At 48.1% G+C, this 17,616-nt stretch overlaps 1 protein-coding gene across 2 annotated transcripts in view; it reads left to right on the forward strand.

Moving 5' to 3' along the window:
• LOC124012935 (oxysterol-binding protein-related protein 3-like) overlaps window positions 1-14,530 on the forward strand; it is a 47,723-nt gene extending 33,193 nt beyond the window's left edge. Inside the window, exons 8-22 of one of the 2 annotated variants that reach the window (XM_046327009.1) lie at window positions 189-289; window positions 1,753-1,857; window positions 4,014-4,182; window positions 4,320-4,453; window positions 4,583-4,714; window positions 4,831-4,927; window positions 5,422-5,669; window positions 5,859-5,996; window positions 6,226-6,289; window positions 6,401-6,479; window positions 11,456-11,600; window positions 12,045-12,189; window positions 12,313-12,439; window positions 12,560-12,682; window positions 13,223-14,530. In XM_046327009.1, the coding sequence (XP_046182965.1) occupies window positions 189-289; window positions 1,753-1,857; window positions 4,014-4,182; window positions 4,320-4,453; window positions 4,583-4,714; window positions 4,831-4,927; window positions 5,422-5,669; window positions 5,859-5,996; window positions 6,226-6,289; window positions 6,401-6,479; window positions 11,456-11,600; window positions 12,045-12,189; window positions 12,313-12,439; window positions 12,560-12,682; window positions 13,223-13,319 (1,904 nt within the window). In that variant the 3' untranslated portion in view covers window positions 13,320-14,530. The remainder of the gene's footprint in view (window positions 1-188; window positions 290-1,752; window positions 1,858-4,013; window positions 4,183-4,319; window positions 4,454-4,582; window positions 4,715-4,830; window positions 4,928-5,421; window positions 5,670-5,858; window positions 5,997-6,225; window positions 6,290-6,400; window positions 6,480-11,455; window positions 11,601-12,044; window positions 12,190-12,312; window positions 12,440-12,559; window positions 12,683-13,222) is intronic. The other variant, XM_046327010.1, reaches the window with a different exon arrangement.
• The last annotated feature ends 3,086 nt before the right edge of the window (window positions 14,531-17,616 follow it).

Consider the following 17,616-nt stretch of genomic DNA (forward strand, 5'->3'; position numbering starts at 1 on the left):
CTGAAGAATCCAAACTGTTGACCAATCACAGACGAAGGGGCGTAGACTTTAGCTACAGACTTCAGCTTGCCTTAAGAAAAAATGTCATCATAAAATGGGCATGAACTCTTCAACTGTTTTAGCCTTTACTGTCTCTATTTTGATCCTCCCTCAACTTCTGCCATTCATCTGTCATCCTTCTCTCTTAGATTTAGAGGAGTGTGAGTCTTACCTGTTGGAACTCAACCTGTTACTGAAGAGTATGGAGGTTCTCCACCGCACTTACTCTGCCCCCGCCATCAGCCTCATGGTAACACGTAACATTTGCCCTTTAACCTATAACCCTAACCTTGGCCCAGTACACATACAGTTCTTGTCCCCTTTAACCTACTACCTACCCTACACTACACTAAAATATATTTTCAATTGTATTTTCAGCTGTTTGAAGCTGGTGTACAAAACAAAGTAAAAGACGCAAAAACAAAACTTAAGAAGGGAAGCATAGAAATAGTGCATATAGAACATATTCACAGCTTCTTAGACTTGCTTTCAATGAGAATGATAGATATATAACACACATTTCTATGTCTGGTTGGGTCGCCCAAAAAGTTACATAGTGCAGCTTTAGGCTATAAATTTGACCGACACTTCCTCTGCCCCAGCCATCAACCTCATGGTAACACGACCTATAACCCTGACCTACACTACACTTCCTCTGCCCCAGCCATCAACCTCATGGTAACACGACCTATAACCCTGACCTACACTACACTTCCTCTGCCCCAGCCATCAACCTCATGGTAACACGACCTATAACCCTGACCTACACTACACTTCCTCTGCCCCGCCATCAACCTCATGGTAACACGACCTATAACCCTGACCTACACTACACTTCCTCTGCCCCAGCCATCAACCTCATGGTAACACGACCTTATAACCCTGACCTACACTACACTTCCTCTGCCCCCGTCATCAACCTCATGGTAACACAACCTATAACCCTGACCCACACTACACCTCCTCTGCCCCCGCCATCAGCCTCATGGTAACACGACCTATAACCCTGACCTACCTTACACTTCCTCTGCCCCCGTCATCAGCCTCATGGTAACACGACCTATAACCCTGACCTACACTACACTTCCTCTGCCCCCGCCATAACCCTGACCTATAACCCTGACTACACTTTCCTCTGCCCCCGCCATCAACCTCATGGTAACACAACCTATAACCCTGACCTACCTTACACTTCCTCTGCCCCCGTCATCAACCTCATGGTAACACGACCTATAACCCTGACCTACCTTACATTTCCTCTGCCCCAGCCATCAACCTCATGGTAACACGACCTATAACCCTGACCTACCTTACACTTCCTCTGCCCCCGTCATCAACCTCATGGTAACACGACCTATAACCCTGACCTACACTACACTTCCTCTGCCCCCGCCATCAACCTCATGGTAACACGACCTATAACCCTGACCTACACTACACTTCCTCTGCCCCCGCCATCAACCTCATGGTAACACGACCTATAACCCTGACCTACCTTACACTTCCTCTGCCCCCGCCATCAACCTCATGGTAACACGACCTATAACCCTGACCTACACTACACTTCCCTTTACTCTGCCCCTGCTATCAGTACACTGCAGATATTCACATCTCAATTTACCCAAAGACTTTAACCCTAACCTCTATGTTTTCTCTCTATGGTAATAGTTGTCTGTCCCTTCCCTCTCTCTGTTATCCTCTCTGGGACACCAGGCCTCAACATACGACATCCCCAAGAAGGAGAAGAGGGGTCCCAGGAAGTGGCGTTCAAAAAATTGCAACAAAGATAACAAAAAAGATATCATAGCCACACTACAGGTACACACTTTTATTTTCTCTCAAAGCAATATCTGCTACCGGTCCATGTCACACCTACAACCACTGGAGAGAAGTGTTGCATTGACGACTACTACTGTAATACTGTCTTATGGAGTTTTTAATACTGTGGCAGGATATACACTATATATACAAAAGTATGTGGACACCCCTTCAAATTAGTGTTTGGCTATTTCAGCTATACCTATTAATGACAGGTGTATAAAACCAAATACACAGGCATGCAATCTCCATAAACAAACATGTTCAGAAGAATGGCCTTACTGAGAACTAAGTAACTTTCAATGTGGCACTGTCATAGCGTGACACCTTTCCAACAAGTCAGTTTGTCAAATTTCTGTCCTGCTAGAGCTGCCCCGATCAACTGTAAGTGCTGTTATTGCGAAGTGGAAACATCTCGGCTCAGCCGCGAAGTGGTAGGCCACACAAGCTCACAGAACGGAGTGCTGAAGTGCGTAGAGCATAAAAATGGTCTGTCCTCAGTTGCAACACTCACTACCGAGTTCCAAACTGCCTCTGGAAGCAACGTCAGCACAATAATATCGGGAGCTTCATGAAATGGGTTTCAATGGCCGAGCAGCCACATGCCTAAGATCACCATGCGTAATGCACCCATCAGGATGGTGTAAATGGTGTAAATATCGCCGCCATTGGACCCAGGAGCAGTGGAAACGCATTCTCTGGAATGTTGAATCCCGCTTCACCATCTGGCAGCTAGACAGACAAATCTGGGTTTGGCCGATACCAGGAAAACCGCGACCTGCCTCAATGCTTAATGGGAACTGTAAAGTTTGGTGGAGGAGGAATAATAGTCTGGGACTGTTTTTCATGATTTGGGCTAGGCCCCTTATTTCCAGTAAAGGGAAATATTAACACTACTACAGTATACAATTACATTCTAAACGATTCTGTGCTTCCAACTTTGTAGCAACCGTTTGGGAAAGACCCATGCCTGTTTCAGCATGACAATGCCCCCATGCACAAAGCGTGGTCCATAGAGAAATGGTTTGTCGAAATCGGTGTGGAAGAACTTGACTGGCCTCCACAGAGCCCTGACCTCAAACCCCTCGAATACCTTCGGGATGAATTGGATTGCCGACTGCGAGCCAGACCTAATCGCCCAACACCAGTGCCCGACCTCACTAATGCTCCAAATTAGTCTCGCTCCAGAGTACAGGCCTCGGTGTAATGCTCATTCATTCAATGATAAATGCAAATCTGACCATCACCCCTGGTGAAACAAAACCGAGACTCGTCAGTGAAGAGCACTTTTTGCCAGTCCTGTCTGGTCCAGCGACGATGGGTTTGTGCCCATAGGCGACGTTGTTGCCGATGACGTCTGGTGAGGACCTGCCTTACAACAGGCCTACAAGCCCTCAGTCCAGCTTCTCTCAGCCTATTGTGGACAGTCTGAGCACTGATGGAGGGATTGTGCTTTCCTGGTGTAACTCTGGAAGTAGTTGTCGCCATCCTGTACCTGTCCCGCAGGTGTGATGTTCGGATGTACCGATCCTGTACAGGTGTTGTTCCATCCTGTCTCCCTGTAGTGCTGTCTTAGGCGTCTCACAGTATGGACATTGCAATTTATTGCCCTGGCCACATGTGCAGTCCTCATGCCTCCTTGCAGCATGCCTAAGGCATGTTCACACAGATGAGCAGGAACCCTGGGCATCTTTCTTTTGGTGTTTTTCAGAGTCAGTAGAAAGGCCTCTTTAGTGTAGTAAGTTTTCATAACTGTGACCTTAATTGCCTACCGTCTGTAAGCGGTTAGTGTCTCAACGACCATTCCACAGGTACATGTTCATTAATTGTTTATGGTTCAATGAACAAGCATGGGAAACAGCATTTAAACCCTTTACAATGAAGATCTGTGAAGTTATTTGGATTTTTGCGAATTATTTTTGAAAGACAGGGTCCTGAAAAAGGGACATTTCTTTTTTTGCTGAGTTTACTTTTGGTCATGTAGTATGAGTGTGTTACATAGGCCTGCACTTTATGTTGACTACAAATAAGTAGGGGAGTGTACATACATGTCAACTGTTGTTTAATGAAGATGTTTTATGTGTACAGTGTGACACCAAATGAATCCCCCACCTGTAATTGTCTTTAACCTGTATTTTTCTCTCTGGTCCCACCAGGTTCCTGGCTGTGTCTCCCCACCTGCCTCTCCTCATCTCCATACCTCCCACCCAAACCTCTCTACTGCTGAAGCCAACATCCAGGAGGCCTTTGCTTTCCTGGACTCCCCAGACTCACCTACTGATGCCAACCGCCTCCAGGAGGACTTCTGCAGGCTCGCTAACAACAGTGAGTCCCTGGTTTCAGGTCGGCCCCTTGGTTTAATATTAGGTATTTTACAGTATCCAGAGGAAGGCTAGGTATGGTGGTTAAAACTCTCTCTCACACACACAACCCTCTTTCTTCCTCTCTGTCTCCCTCTCTAGTTCACTCCACTCTGCGGTCAGCCTATAGTTCTCTGTCAGCAGAGAGAGACAGAGTGAGACACACTATTGACCTGAAGGCCCCTCCTCCAGCACAGGTCATGGGCCTCAAGACCGACTATGGCTCAGTGAGTAAGGTGTGAGAGTGTGCATGTGCTGTTTTCCACTATATTGCACATAACATTGTATTGTCAAGTTGATTTCCAGAGATTGTGTTTATATACCAAACATGCCTTTGGGACTGACTTAAACGTAAACCCAATCAGGATCTCCCAGATGGATCCCGCCCCCTTGTCCACCAGGTGTCCAATGAGAGTCGAGCGTCCATCCCTGAGTCCATGTCGGAGTTCTTTGATGCTCAGGAGTACCAGCTGACCTCCAGCTCCTCTGAGAACGAGGTGAGCCCTAACCATAGATGGGAGCAGATGACGCAACCCCAATGCCAACTAAATCCATTAGGGAGGTTATCAATAATCTGACCCTGAGTCATTTTATATACATTTTCTGTCTCCAGGCCTCTGATGATGACTCGTATATCAGCGACGTCAGTGACAGCGTTTCCATGGACAACGGCTACAGCAATGAGAGAGGAAGCGAGAGACATGACTCAGGTGTGTGTGTGTGTGTGTGTGTGTGTGTGTGTGTGTGTGTGTGTGTGTGTGTGTGTGTGTGTGTGTGTGTGTGTGTGTGTGTGTGTGTGTGTGTGTGTGTGTGTGTGTGTGTGTGTGTGAGTATTTTCACGACGAGCATAACGATTTGTATGAGTATTTTCACGACGAGCATAACGATTTGTATGAGTATGTTCATGACGAGCATAACGATTTGTATGAGTATGTTCATGACGAGCATAACGATTTGTATGAGTATTTTCATGACGAGCATAACGATTTGTATGAGTATGTTCATGACGAGCATAATGATTTGTATGAGTATTTTTCATGACGAGCATAATGATTTGTATGAGTATTTTCATGACGAGCATAATGATTTGTATGAGTATGTTCATGACGAGCATAACGATTTGTATGAGTGAGCAAATGTCTGTCCAGTTTCCTATGTACATCCATTTTAAGAGCAGCAACTCTACCCCCTCTCTCTCCCCCAGCAGGCTCAGGAGGAAGTGGTGTTCAGGTGGCCCGCAGGCGGACTACCCTCCCCTCCCCTCAGCCCAGCAGCAGCAGTGTCAGTCTATGGAACATCCTCAAGAACAACATAGGGAAGGACCTGTCCAAGGTAGCCATGCCTGTTCAGCTCAACGAGCCTCTCAACACACTGCAGAGGCTGTGTGAGGAGGTGGAGTACTCTGAGCTGCTGGATACAGCGAACCACACACAGGACCCGTACCAGAGAATGGTGAGGGTATAGGATGCAGGTACACACACACACACAGTCCCTTGCAGCGCATGGTGAGAGAATTGAAACATACTCACAACAGGATTCTTATGATGGTGTGTGGATTCTCCCAATGCATCACAACCTCTACCTGCACACACCTCGTTCGTTCTCTCTCCCTCAGTCACTCTCACTGTGTCTCCTGTGCAGGTGTATGTGGCGACGTTTGCGGTGTCTGCATACGCCTCCAGTTACCACCGGGCAGGAAGTAAACCCTTTAACCCCGTCCTAGGAGAGACCTACGAGTGTGACAGACCTGACAAGGGCTTCCGGTTCATAGCAGAACAGGTAAACCGGAACAAGTTAACTCCCATACAGTAAACCAAGAACCACTGGACTAATTAATTTTCTGTTCCAAATTACAACCTATTCCCATTCAGTGTACAACCTTTGACCAGGAGCCATAGTGTTCTTGTCAAAATGACTGCACTGTATAGGGTGCTATTGAGGACACAACCATTGTGTAGGATGACTGTCATTACATTGTCAGTTGCTTTGTACCCCCTGTTCTTCTTAGGTGAGCCATCACCCACCTGTGTCAGCATGTCACTGTGACTCTAACAACTTCACTTTTTGGCAAGGTAAACATATTACCACCTTTTTGCTCTATTTGGGATTGTTACCGTGAGGGTTACCTCCCCCACCGACCTACTTACATCTGCCTGTCTGCCTCCTCTCTGTCTCCCTCTCAGATGTCCAGTGGAAGAATAAGTTCTGGGGGAAATCCATGGAGATTGTTCGCATTGGAACCACTCATGTGACCCTGCCAGCGTGAGTCTGTTTGATCTATAGTGTGTGTGTGTGTGTGTGTGTGTGTGTGTGTGTGTGTGTGTGTGTGTGTGTGTGTGTGTGTGTGTGTGTGTGTGTGTGTGTGTGTGTGTGTGTGTGTGTGTGTGTGTGTGTGTGTGTGTGTGTGTGGGGGGGGGCCGTGTGCCCGTCTGTGTGCACCAGTGGAGGCTGCTGAGGGGAGGACGCTTCGTATTAATGTCTGGAATGGAGTGGTATCAAAGATGTGGTTTCCATGTGGTTGATACCAGTCCATTACAGACATTATGAGCTGTCCTCCCCTCAGCAGCCTCCACTGCTACGGACGTGTGTGTGCATCAAATAACTGCTTTCATGCAAAATAGAGTGGGGTGGGGGCGTCGTGTGACAGGTCTGGTGTCGTGGTAAAGGGGTGTGTGACAGGTCTGGTGTCGTGGTAAAGGGGTGTGTGACAGGTCTGGTGTCGTGTGATGTGACAGGTCTGGTGTCGTGGTAAAGGGGTGTGTGACAGGTCTGGTGTCGTGATGTGACAGGTCTGGTGTCGTGATGTGACAGGTCTGGTGTCGTGTGATGTGACAGGTCTGGTGTAGTGTGATGTGACAGGTCTGGTGTCGTGATAAAGGGGTGTGTGACAGGTCTGGTGTCGTGTGATGTGACAGGTCTGGTGTCGTGATAAAGGGGTGTGTGACAGGTCTGGTGTCGTGTGATGTGACAGGTCTGGTGTCGTGTGATGTGACAGGTCTGGTGTCGTGTGATGTGACAGGTCTGGTGTCGTGGTAAAGGGGTGTGTGACAGGTCTGGTGTCGTGTGATGTGACAGGTCTGGTGTCGTGCGATGTGACAGGTCTGGTGTCGTGTGATGTGACAGGTCTGGTGTCGTGATAAAGGGGTGTGTGACAGGTCTGGTGTCGTGTGATGTGACAGGTCTGGTGTCGTGGTAAAGGGGTGTGTGACAGGTCTGGTGTCGTGGTAAAGGGGTGTGTGACAGGTCTGGTGTCGTGATGTGACAGGTCTGGTGTCGTGGTAAGGGGGTGTGTGACAGGTCTGGTGGTGTGTGACAGGTCTGGTGGTGTGTGACAGGTCTGGTGGTGTGTGACAGGTCTGGTGGTGTGTGACAGGTCTGGTGTCGTGTGACAGGTCTGGTGTCGTGTGACAGGTCTGGTGTCGTGTGACAGGTCTGGTGTCGTGGTAAAGGGGTGTGTGACAGGTCTGGTGTCGTGGTAAAGGGGTGTGTGACAGGTCTGGTGTCGTGGTAAAGGGGTGTGTGACAGGTCTGGTGGTGTGTGACAGGTCTGGTGGTGTGTGACAGGTCTGGTGGTGTGTGACAGGTCTGGTGGTGTGTGACAGGTCTGGTGTCGTGTGACAGGTCTGGTGTCGTGTGACAGGTCTGGTGTCGTGGTAAAGGGGTATGTGACAGGTCTGGTGTCGTGGTAAAGGGGTGTGTGACAGGTCTGGTGTCGTGATGTGACAGGTCTGGTGTCGTGTGACAGGTCTGGTGTCGTGGTAAAGGGGTGTGTGACAGGTCTGGTGTCGTGATGTGACAGGTCTGGTGTCGTGGTAAAGGGGTGTGTGACAGGTCTGGTGTCGTGTGACAGGTCTGGTGTCGTGGTAAAGGGGTGTGTGACAGGTCTGGTGGTGTGTGACAGGTCTGGTGGTGTGTGACAGGTCTGGTGGCGTGTGACAGGTCTGGTGTCGTGTGACTGGTCTGGTGTTGTGGTAAAGGGGCGTGTGACAGGTCTGGTGTCGTGGTAAAGGGGTGTGTGACAGGTCTGGTGTCGTGTGACAGGTCTGGTGCCGTGGTAAAGGGATGTGGGACAGGTCTGGTGTCGTGTGACAGGTCTGGTGTCGTGGTAAAGGGATGTGTGACAGGTCTGGTGTCGTGTGACAGGTCTGGTGTCGTGGTAAAGGGATGTGTGACAGGTCTGGTGTCGTGATGTGACAGGTCTGGTGTCGTGGTAAAGGGATGTGTGACAGGTCTAGTGTCGTGGTAAAGGGATGTGTGACAGGTCTGGTGTCGTGGTAAAGGGGTGTGTGACAGGTCTGGTGGTGTGTGACAGGTCTGGTGTCGTGTGACAGGTCTGGTGTCGTGGTAAAGGGATGTGTGACAGGTCTGGTGGTGTGTGACAGGTCTGGTGTCGTGTGACAGGTCTGGTGCCGTGGTAAAGGGATGTGTGACAGGTCTGGTGTCGTGGTAAAGGGATGTGTGACAGGTCTGGTGTCGTGTGACAGGTATGGTGTCGTGGTAAAGGGGTGTGTGACAGGTCTGGTGGTGTGTGACAGGTCTGGTGGTGTGTGACAGGTCTGGTGGTGTGTGACAGGTCTGGTGGCGTGTGACAGGTCTGGTGGCGTGTGACAGGTCTGGTGTCGTGTGACTGGTCTGGTGTCGTGGTAAAGGGGTGTGTGACAGGTCTGGTGGTGTGTGACAGGTCTGGTGGCGTGTGACAGGTCTGGTGGCGTGTGACAGGTCTGGTGGCGTGTGACAGGTCTGGTGGCGTGTGACTGGTCTGGTGGCGTGTGACTGGTCTGGTGTCGTGTGACTGGTCTGGTGGCGTGTGACTGGTCTGGTGTCGTGTGACTGGTCTGGTGTCGTGATGTGACAGGTCTGGTGTCGTATGATGTGACAGGTCTGGTGTCGTATGATGTGACAGGTCTGGTGTCGTATGATGTGACAGGTCTGGTGTCGTATGATGTGACTGGTCTGGTGTCGTATGATGTGACAGGTCTGGTGTCGTATGATGTGACAGGTCTGGTGTCGTATGATGTGACAGGTCTGGTGTCGTGATGTGACAGGCCTGGTGTCGTATGATGTGACAGGTCTGGTGTCGTATGATGTGACAGGTCTGGTGTCGTATGATGTGACAGGTCTGGTGTCGTATGATGTGACAGGTCTGGTGTCGTATGATGTGACAGGTCTGGTGTCGTATGATGTGACAGGTCTGGTGTCGTATGATGTGACAGGTCTGGTGTCGTATGATGTGACAGGTCTGGTGTCGTATGATGTGACAGGTCTGGTGTCGTGATGTGACAGGTCTGGTGTCGTGATGTGACAGGTCTGGTGTCGTATGATGTGACAGGTCTGGTGTCGTGATGTGACAGGTCTGGTGTCGTGATGTGACAGGTCTGGTGTCGTGATGTGACAGGTCTGGTGTCGTGATGTGACAGGTCTGGTGTCGTATGATGTGACAGGTCTGGTGTCGTATGATGTGACACGTCTGGTGTCGTGATGTGACACGTCTGGTGTCGTGATGTGACAGGTCTGGTGTCGTGATGTGACAGGTCTGGTGTCGTGATGTGACAGGTCTGGTGTCGTGATGTGACAGGTCTGGTGTCGTGATGTGACAGGTCTGGTGTCGTGATGTGACAGGTCTGGTGTCGTGATGTGACAGGTCTGGTGTCGTATGATGTGACAGGTCTGGTGTCGTATGATGTGACAGGTCTGGTGTCGTGATGTGACAGGTCTGGTGTCGTGATGTGACTGGTCTGGTGTCGTGATGTGACTGGTCTGGTGTCGTGATGTGACTGGTCTGGTGTCGTGATGTGACAGGTCTGGTGATGTGATGTGACAGGTCTGGTGTCGTGATGTGACAGGTCTGGTGTCGTGATGTGACAGGTCTGGTGTCGTGATGTGACAGGTCTGGTGTCGTGATGTGACAGGTCTGGTGTCGTATGATGTGACAGGTCTGGTGTCGTATGATGTGACAGGTCTGGTGTCGTGGTAAAGGAGTGTATGACAGGTCTGGTGTCGTGATGTGACAGGTCTGGTGTCGTGATGTGACAGGTCTGGTGTCGTGGTAAAGGAGTGTATGACAGGTCTGGTGTCGTGGTAAAGGAGTGTATGACAGGTCTGGTGTCGTGTGATGTGACAGGTCTGGTGTCGTGGTAAAGGAGTGTATGACAGGTCTGGTGTCGTGGTAAAGGAGTGTATGACAGGTCTGGTGTCGTGGTAAAGGAGTGTATGACAGGTCTGGTATCGTGGTAAAGGAGTGTATGACAGGTCTGGTGTCGTGATGTGACAGGTCTGGTGTCGTGATGTGACAGGTCTGGTGTCGTGATGTGACAGGTCTGGTGTCGTGGTAAAGGAGTGTATGACAGGTCTGGTGTCGTGGTAAAGGAGTGTATGACAGGTCTGGTGTCGTGTGATGTGACAGGTCTGGTGTCGTGGTAAAGGGGTGTGTGACAGGTCTGGTGTCGTGGTAAAGGGGTGTATGACAGGTCTGGTGTCGTGTGATGTGACAGATCTGGTGTCGTGGTAAAGGGGTGTGTGATAGGTCTGGTGTCGTGTGATGTGACAGGTCTGGTGTCGTGGTAAAGGAGTGTATGACAGGTCTGGTGTCGTGTGATGTGACAGGTCTGGTGTCGTGGTAAAGGAGTGTATGACAGGTCTGGTGTCGTGTGATGTGACAGGTCTGGTGTCGTGGTAAAGGAGTGTATGACAGGTCTGGTGTCGTGGTAAAGGAGTGTATGACAGGTCTGGTGTCGTGATGTGACAGGTCTGGTGTCGTGATGTGACAGGTCTGGTGTCGTGATGTGACAGGTCTGGTGTCGTGGTAAAGGAGTGTATGACAGGTCTGGTGTCGTGTGATGTGACAGGTCTGGTGTCGTGGTAAAGGGGTGTGTGACAGGTCTGGTGTCGTGGTAAAGGGGTGTGTGACAGATCTGGTGTCGTGTGATGTGACAGGTCTGGTGTCGTGGTAAAGGGATGTGTGACAGGTTTGGTGTCGTGGTAAAGGGGTGTGTGACAGGTCAGGTGGCGTGTGATGTCACAGGTCAGGTGGCGTGACAGGTCTTGTGTCGTGTGATGTGACTGGTCTGTTGTCGTGTGACTGGTCTGGTGGCGTGTGACTGGTCGGGTGGCGTGTGACTCGTCGGGTGGCGTGTGACTGGTCGGGTGGCGTGGTAAAGGGGTGTGTGACAGGTCTGGTGTTGTGTAGCGTGAAAGAGGGGTGGGTAGTGTCACGTGACAGGTGTGTTTGTCATCCTCAGGTTTGGGGACCACTATGAGTGGAACAAGGTAACTTCCTGCATCCACAACATCCTGAGTGGCCAGCGCTGGATAGAACACTACGGAGAGATGTCAATCAAAAACACCAGCAGTGACGCCTGCCAGTGTAAAGTGACTTTCGTCAAGGTAAGGAGAGGGACAATATACGGTGAAGCCCATACCTGTGTGCGCACAGCTACACTGAGGGTTTGTCCCAAATGGAACCCTATTTTGTATATAATGCACTACTACCCATAGGGCTCTGGTCAAGAGTAGTGCGCTATATAGGGGTTAGGGAGTTATTTGAGACATAACCTAACATGTTAATTGGGCAACACATATGAACCCCTAGGTGTAACAGCACCATCTGCTGAGGGACAGCAGGAACAACATCCTGCAGACTATTTTTCTTGGAAAGCTGTGGTGGATGGATTAATGTGTTAGATATAGAATTGTATGGGCTTTTTATTATATAATTTATAACATGATTTAACAGAGTTTGATGGGTTTCAGATTGACCTGACGTTTTGTGTCCTTGGTTTGTTAATTCATTTGTTTATTATTAATACGTTTTGCGTATTTAACCCACAGGCGAGATCTTGGAGCTCAGCGGTTAACGAGATAGAGGGCATGGTCACGGACACAGGGGGGCGTGTCATCCACACCTTCTTTGGCAAATGGCACGAGGGTGTGTACCAAGGAGTCCCACCTTCTGCTATCTGCATCTGGAGAGCAAGTGAGTGACTGGCTCTTTGGACTGTCCATCAAAACTCAACCATAGAGTAAATATTATAGCTTGATATGTTGTCCTTCGCCGTAAGTTGAATTTTTGTGTGTGTGTGTGTGTGTGTGTGTGTAGACCCCATGCCTGTGGACCAGGACCAGTACTATGGCTTCACTCAGTTTGCTGTAGAGCTGAATGAGCTTGACGCTGCCCTGAAGCCCCTCCTACCCCCCACAGACACACGCTTCCGTCTCGACCAGAGGTACGACACACCCGGGATTATCTCTCTCATGCTCTTTCTCATGCTCTCTCTCTCTCATGCTCTCTCTCATGCTCTCTCTTTCTCACTCATTCACTCACTCACTCACTCATGCTCTTTCAGGTGTTTGGAAGAAGGGAACATTGAGGGGGCTGAGGAGCAGAAAGGGAGGATAGAGGAGCTCCAGAGGGGGAGGAGGAAAGTCCTGGAGGATAACAATGTGACACACAAACCACGCTTCTTCAAGTACGCAACCGTGTGTCTCTTTCTGTCTGACTTTAGCAGACAAGGGAGTTCATTGGTCACACATTTGTCCCTCGAACACAGAACAAGTTAGTCTTCCTTTTAGCTGCATAGTATCCTATACAATATGGAAAAGGTCTGACGGAATGGCGTCTGTCGATATAACTTACCACACTGGTCTGTATAGCACTCCATTAGCCTCAGTGTCTGACCGGTCAAAACAACACCATTAACAGTTGTTCTCAGTGGATTCATGAGATCTCAGTTTTACTTTTTAGGTTGTACTGGGGTTTAGGGTTATACATTTGTACATTTTAGTAATTTACCAGACTCTCTTATCCAGAGCGATTTACAGACTGTCTTAATTAGGGTTAAGTGACTTGTTCAAGGGCACATTGACTGATTTTTCACTTAGTTGTCTCAGGGACTCGAACCAATGAGCTTTCTCTTACTGGCCCAATGTTGTTAACTGCTAGGCTACCTGCCTCCCTGGGTGCATTATGACATATGTGTTGTGTGACTATTGTTTTGTTTATTTATCAGGAAATCAAAGGATGACACGTGGCTGAGCTCTAATATATACTGGGAGCAGCGGAAGAACCCCAGGTTCAGCAGAGAGGACTTCCCTGTGCTGTGGTGACCTCTGACCTTACCTATAACCCTGTGACCCCATGGGAGGGCAGATCTAGGGTCAGATTATTCTCACCTACAAACCTTAACCAATACAGGGAAAACTCAAAACTGACCGTAGGTCAGCACTTGGGGACAACACTCTGTCCTGTTGACTATGGACCGCTGAGTGTGAGGGCCCACGGCCAAATATGGGCTTCCTGCTTCTGTATGTGGAGACGGAGCTAATTTGAGAAATTAGCTTTCACTTGACTCTGTGTTCAAAAGAAAAGAGCTTCCTGTTTTGTTTTTGTCATTACTTTAGTCTATCTTCTTTCAATGTCATCCTTTTCTCTGTATATTTGTCAAATGTATACTTTATGCTGTCACTTTAGTACGGATGCAGTCCAGCCACCAAAGTGTCTTAATTGAGCAATAAGTCCCGAGTAGGTGTGGTATATGGTCAACATACCACGGAGTGCCTGGATACAGCAATTAGCCTTGGTATATTGACCATATACCACAATCCCCCAAGGTACCTTATTACTATTATAAACTGCTTACCAATGTAATTAGAACAGTAAAAAGTATTTTTTTTTGTCATACCCATGGTATACAGTCTGATATACCACAGCTTTCAGTCAATCTGCATTCGGGGCTCAAACCACCAGTTTATAATATGGAATGATTTACTACTCAGGAAAACCTGCTGTAGATGATTATGCAAATCCTCACTCACAGTTGGTGAGTTAAAGTGCCTCATTGCACTTTTATGATGTCATACCACTCTTATTAATGTAGTCTAAAGAAACACACCGATGGAGTCTCGTAACTAGGAGATTTAACTTCTTCTAAAGGTCAAACACTTTACTGTACGATTCTGTCCAGTCTTAACTCCTCAACGATTGGCTGACAGAACTTGTGAAATATGGCCACATGGAAATTCATAAGACTGAGTGTTAATGCCTGTGTGCTGCCCTGTTATAAGATTATATGTACTGTATATCAATAAAGTAATAGAGCATTATCTATGAAGATGAACAATAAAACAGTGGAACTGTTATACTAGAGTCAGAATGACAACTTTGTGTGTGTGGTCATCTGTTCGTTTGGAATGTACAATGCTTCATTTGAACCAAATTTTGTTCCGGAACCGAGGTGTATTTGGTCAGATCCGGTTACTCTCATGGCATGAACAATTATTTTCACTGTACAAATTCTAATAAAAGCAGTCAAAGTTCATTAGAGTTGCCACGTTGTTAATTCTCCTGCCCCTACAAAAAAATGACAGTGAAAAAGTTGATTTTCAGCCTGGGCCTATATTCTAACAGCTGATTGGGGTTGGTCCAGCTCAAGTTTATGGTTGTGCAACATTGTAACCTACTGTATGTGTGAGACCAACCAGTGACCGTGGCTGTGTGAGAAGCATGTGAGAAGCATGCCTGTATCTCTCTATCTCTCGGGGCGGCAGGGTAGCCTAGTGGTTAGAGCGTTGGACTAGTAACCGAAAGGTTCGAATCCCCGAGCTGACAAGGTACAAATCTGCCATTCTGCCCCTGAACAGGCAGTTAACCCACTGTTCCTAGGCCGTCATTGAAAATAAGAATTTGTTCTTAACTGACTTGCCTAGTTAAATAAAGGTAAAAAATAAAATTTTAAAAAGTAAATAGAATGAGATTTACTTTCTATGATCCCTCTGCTCTGATAGACATGAGCCTGCTACTCTCATCCCTCTGCCTGATAGACATGAGCCTGCTACTCTCATCCCTCTGCCCTGATAGACATGAGCCTGCTACTCTCATCCCTCTGCTCTGATAGACATGAGCCTCTGCCCTGATAGACATGAGCCTGCTACTCTCATCCCTCTGCTCTGATCCCTCTGCCCTGATAGACATGAGCCTGCTACTCTCATCCCTCTGCCCTGATAGACATGAGCCTGCTACTCTCATCCCTCTGCCCTGATAGACATGAGCCTGCTACTCTCATCCCTCTGCCCTGATAGACATGAGCCTGCTACTCCTCTTTCTGCTCTGATAGACATGAGCCTGCTACTCTCATCCCTCTGCCCTGATAGACATGAGCCTGCTACTCTCATCCCTCTGCCCTGATAGACATGATAGCCTGACATGAGCCTGCTACTCTCATCCCTCTGCCCTGATAGACATGAGCCTGCTACTCTCATCCCTCTGCCCTGATAGACATGAGCCTGCTACTCTCATCCCTCTGCTCTGATAGACATGAGCCTGCTACTCTCATCCCTCTGCTCTGATAGACATGAGCCTGCTACTCTCATCCCTCTGCCCTGATAGACATGAGCCTGCTACTCATCTTTCTGCTCTGGTAGACAGGAGCCTGTTACTCTCATCCCTCCGGTGTTGCACTATCATGTATTTCCTTATAGTCATTGCCACTTGAACAGCACCCCTGAATAATTTAAATACATTTGACAAATAATTACTGTCCAGAAATGAATGAAATCATTCAGAATATCCTACTCCACCACGAGAAGGCCTATAATTTAGCTGCAGAGGATAAATAGCTTCTTGTTATTGGGCTACAATCCACAAGGAATGGCCTACAGTCGGGAATGCGTGACAAATATGTCAGTGAACAAACGGCATGCAGGCTAAACAGGCTTTTCGCAATATTTCAAATACAATCGAGGGAAAACACTGACTGGACAGCAAATGGCTCCTGCTGAAAAGAGAAGAGACTGTGCTGTAGGCTACCAACATATTTGATCAACTTCCAAATATTTTCTTAAAGTTAAACAAGAGCAGACATGCTTTTGGCACGAGCGCATCTGCCACCACCAGCGAGTGAACTGAACGTCATTGTGTGAGTCAATGAAACTGGAAAGCATTTTTAAGACAAAAGTTTTTATTGATCTCAGTTTCAGTGTCAATGTGGCCTGCCATTTCGATCATTTGTGCCGTATTAAAAAAGATTATGCCATAGTCTCCAGTCTTGTGGAATTGCATGAAATACGTTTATAAAATCCCACATTTCTATGCGTTTATAAGTGGCCGCATATGTTTTTCCCAATGTGTGCAACTTCTGTTAGTGCCTCTGCTGTATTGCTCTATGTGACGACGCAAATGCGATTATATGCATGCAGCGCTTTATTAAGGTACATTTGTTTTATGCATTTTTTATTTATGCGTTCCGGTATCTCAGAACTCCCCAACACCCAACCCCCCAACTCTCGCGACTACATTTTGTTCCTGCACCTGTGGAGTTACAAATTAAACACGGGGAATGTACAGCAGTGGTGGAAAAAGTACCCAATAGTGATACTTGAATAAAAGTAAAGATGCCTTTTTTTAATAGAAAATTCCTCAAGTGAAGGTCACCCAGTAAAATACTACTTGAATAAACTTCAAAGTATTTCTGCATCATTGAATGTACCCAAGAACACAGTAGCCTCCATCATTCTTAAATGGAAGAAGTTTTTAACCACCAAGACTCTTCCTAGAACTGGCTGCCCGGCTAAACTGTGCACTCGGGGGAGAAGGGCCTTGGTTATGGAGGTGACCAAGAACACGATGGTCACTCTGACAGAGTTCCAGAGTTCCTCTGTGGAGATGGGAGAACCTTCCAGAAGGACAACCATCTCTGCAGCACTGCAACACACAACAATCAGGCCTTTATGGGAGAGGGGCCAGACAGAAGCCACACCTCAGTAAAAGGCACATGACAGCCCGCTTGGAGTTTGCCGAAGGACTCTCAGACCATGAGAAACAAGATTCTCTAGTGTGATGAAACCAAGATTGAACTCTTTGGCCTGAATGATAAGCATCACATTTGGAGGAAACCAGGCAGCATTCCTACGGTGAAGCATGGTGGTGGCAGTGTCATGCTGTGGTTATGTTTTTCAGACGCAGGGACTGGGAGACTAGTCGGGATTGAGGCAAAGATGAACGGAGAAAAGTACAGAGAGATCCTTGATGAAAATCTATTCCAGAGCGCGCAGGACCTCAAACTGGGGCGAAGATTCAGCTTCCAGCAGGACAACGACGTTAAGCACACAGCCAAGAGAATGGAGGAGTGGCTTCGGGACAAGTCTCTGAATGTCCTTGAGTGGCCCAGCCAGAGCCCGAACTTCAACCTGATCGAACATCTCTGAAAATAGCTGTGCAGCAAAGCAACCATCCAAGCCTACAGCGCTTGAGAGGATCTGCAAAGAAGAATGGGAGAAACTCCCCAAATACAGGTGTGCCAAGCTTGTAGTGACATCCCAAAGAAGACTCGAAGCTGCAATCGCTGCCAAAGTACAGGGTCTGAATACATATGTAAATGTAATATTTCTGTATTTATTTACTGCAAAA

The sequence above is a fragment of the Oncorhynchus gorbuscha genome, linkage group LG24 (assembly GCF_021184085.1).
Source record: "Oncorhynchus gorbuscha isolate QuinsamMale2020 ecotype Even-year linkage group LG24, OgorEven_v1.0, whole genome shotgun sequence".
Taxonomy (NCBI): domain Eukaryota; kingdom Metazoa; phylum Chordata; class Actinopteri; order Salmoniformes; family Salmonidae; genus Oncorhynchus; species Oncorhynchus gorbuscha.